Here is a 2,616-nt window from a genome sequence, read left to right as displayed (position 1 = left end):
AATTGTTTGTTTAACAAGATCTTACAGAGTGAGAGGATGCTCAAGGAATGGAGGAGAAGTGTACTGGTGCTGATTTTTAGGAACAAGGGAGATGTGCAGAGCTGTGGCAACTACAGATAAATAAAGCTGATGAGCCAAACAATGAAGCTGGGGGAAAGAGTAGTGGAAGCTAGGCAGAGGTGAAGAAGGTGCAGGACTTTAAGTACTTAGGGTCAACGGTTAAGAGCAATGGAGAGTGTGGAAAAGAAGTGAAGAGGCAAGTGCAAGCAGGAACAGGTGGAGAAAAGTGTCAGGTGTGTTGTGTGATAAAAGAGTATCAGAGAGGATGAAAGGAAAGGTGTTCAAGATGGTGGTGATGAGACCAGTGATGTTGTACAGACATCTTAGAGGCAGGAGACCAAAGAGGAGATTTATGGATGTAGTGAGAGAGGACAGGTAGTTAGTTGGTGTGAGAGAAGAGGATGCAGAGACAGGGTTAGATGAAGGCACATGATTCGCTGTGGCGACCCCTGAAAGGGAACAGCCGAAAGGAAAAGAAGAAGATAAACAATTTTTTTGTCTCGTGTCATTTTACATTGCCTCCAATTGAGTAATATGACTGATTAAATTATGGAAATAGGGTGGTACAATTGAATATATTTCTGCAGTATTGAATAGGAGATTAATACCTTAGATAATACAGAAAATCTGATCTGAATCCCCTTTTTTGAATGTATTTTAAGTTGTTAAGTACACTTCTAAGGCTGTGTGTACATATTCATTTAATCTAGATTGCTGGAGTTCTCCTAAAGCATTATACATTGTATGTAGGTTATCCAAACATTATTTTATGTGTATTAGATCAGTTTAATACTGTTAGACGCTGGAGGATCTTTCGTGTGATATAGTTAGGGCTCAAACTCAGATGAAAATGAAAATCTGTGAATGTCAGCGATTAAGCAGGTTACACAATGTCTTGGCAATGTCCGGATTACCATACATAGGAAGTGTATTTACTAACATTATGAATTAAGCTCTGACTAGCTAGCAAAATTGGGCTGCAAAGACATTTATTAAAATCGATGTGTTGTCTCAAACCTGACTGACTGTCCCTCTTTCTGTGGGTTTTCTGCATTGGGTCCATCTTCTTTGTCGTGTTTTATTACTGTTTGCTGGTTTTCAACTGGAGTAATATTTGGATTTGCATCGCTTCCCTCGTCTCGTCTCTCATGCAGATCCAAAGAGATTTCTCTCTCGGCTCGCTCTAATACGCACAGGTTAACGAACAACATAGACACCAACAAAACTATATGGCTAAGGCTTCTCATTCTCAAACTAGTAAGTTCAAACACGAAAACGTTTTGTTACAACAAGACGGTGCCAGTTCCATGTCAACAGATCCGTATTCCTGGTGACATCACACTTAAGCTTTTGCTGGGTGTTGTAGTTCTCACGTTGCGAGGACGACGACATTCAGGAACACACTCGTTGTAATTGAAACTGTAGTTGTCAATAAACGTGTATTTTTTTTCATAGCGGATATAAATTCACTTCAGTTGGTAAAACCATATTTTAATGTTTTATAGCAATCATTGTTTCCTCAATTTCTCATGAATTCCCGTAATGTAGCGTCAGCTCTTCGCTTACTGCGTCATGGGTATTGTAGTTTTATTATAGGCTGCAGGCCATAGAAGCTGCCACTTTATAGTTATTCGATATGGTATTAGATGTATCAAAATCAGTGAAGTGTGTATTTAGAAATTATATGAATAAAAACACATTCAATTATTTGTGGAAAGGTGTCAAATGTGTATTCACAACATATCTCTGCAGGGTTTACCTGATCTAAGGATAAAATTAAAGACTTTTATTACCTGCAAATTGCAGATGAGCTGCAAATGACAAATGAGCTAACATTAGCAACAGTTAAACTGGTTCCTTGATTAGTCGTAAATGTTTAGTCAATATTAGTTTCTTCAAAAGAAGCAGAAACATAGGGAAACATTTAACATTTAAAAGCTTCTTGTCGAATTGAATAACTTCAATAGTTGTAGAGTGTCCATAAAATTGTCCAAATGTCAAACACAAATGTGACTACACTAGCTAAGGGGCCTATGCTAGTTAACTTTTAGCGTGACTTGTGCAGGACTTTTTATTATTGTGAAGCACCGTGTGGTAAAATAAAATAAATTCCTAAATAAAATTGTTACTGCTGTACCAAAACCGATTTTGTAATTATAAACAACAGGTAATAAATGAGCCCAATAACGTCTTAAATAAGGTAATGCATGAGCTGAGTTAAGGTTAGTTGAAACTCATTCTGGCTGGCCTTAACTAGCCATCTAGTTAACAGAATGTGCTAACAATTGTTAGCGTTTAAATCTGATCAAATGTAATCCGTTTAATAAATAAATGTATAAATAATCAGTGTAATAAAAAATGTATATACATGGAGCTAATTATTCGAGTTTCTAGTAGCAGTTAACCACCTATTATTTTAGGCGGGGGGCACTTTATGACGACTTTTAACGTGGTTTCTTTCAAACGGTCGCTAGGTTACAGCCAGGCTTATTCTTAACGTTGTGGAGGGGTCCATGTTTGTTGGTACTGTCAACGCCCACTGTCGGCATTGCTCAT

The 2,616-nt window shown here is 37.6% G+C and overlaps 1 protein-coding gene across 1 annotated transcript in view; it reads right to left on the bottom strand.

The window, feature by feature from the left end:
* Positions 1–1,415, bottom strand: part of slc9a8 (solute carrier family 9 member 8) — a 21,076-nt gene extending 19,661 nt beyond the window's left edge. The window contains exon 1 of the mRNA XM_067527740.1: positions 1,078–1,415. Within this exon, the coding sequence (XP_067383841.1) occupies positions 1,078–1,307 (230 nt within the window). The 5' untranslated portion in view covers positions 1,308–1,415. The remainder of the gene's footprint in view (positions 1–1,077) is intronic.
* Positions 1,416–2,616: the final 1,201 nt, after the last annotated feature.

Source organism: Channa argus, chromosome 13 (genome assembly GCF_033026475.1).
Source record: "Channa argus isolate prfri chromosome 13, Channa argus male v1.0, whole genome shotgun sequence".
In the NCBI taxonomy this organism is placed as follows: domain Eukaryota; kingdom Metazoa; phylum Chordata; class Actinopteri; order Anabantiformes; family Channidae; genus Channa; species Channa argus.
This window is presented reverse-complemented; position numbering and strand designations above follow the sequence as displayed.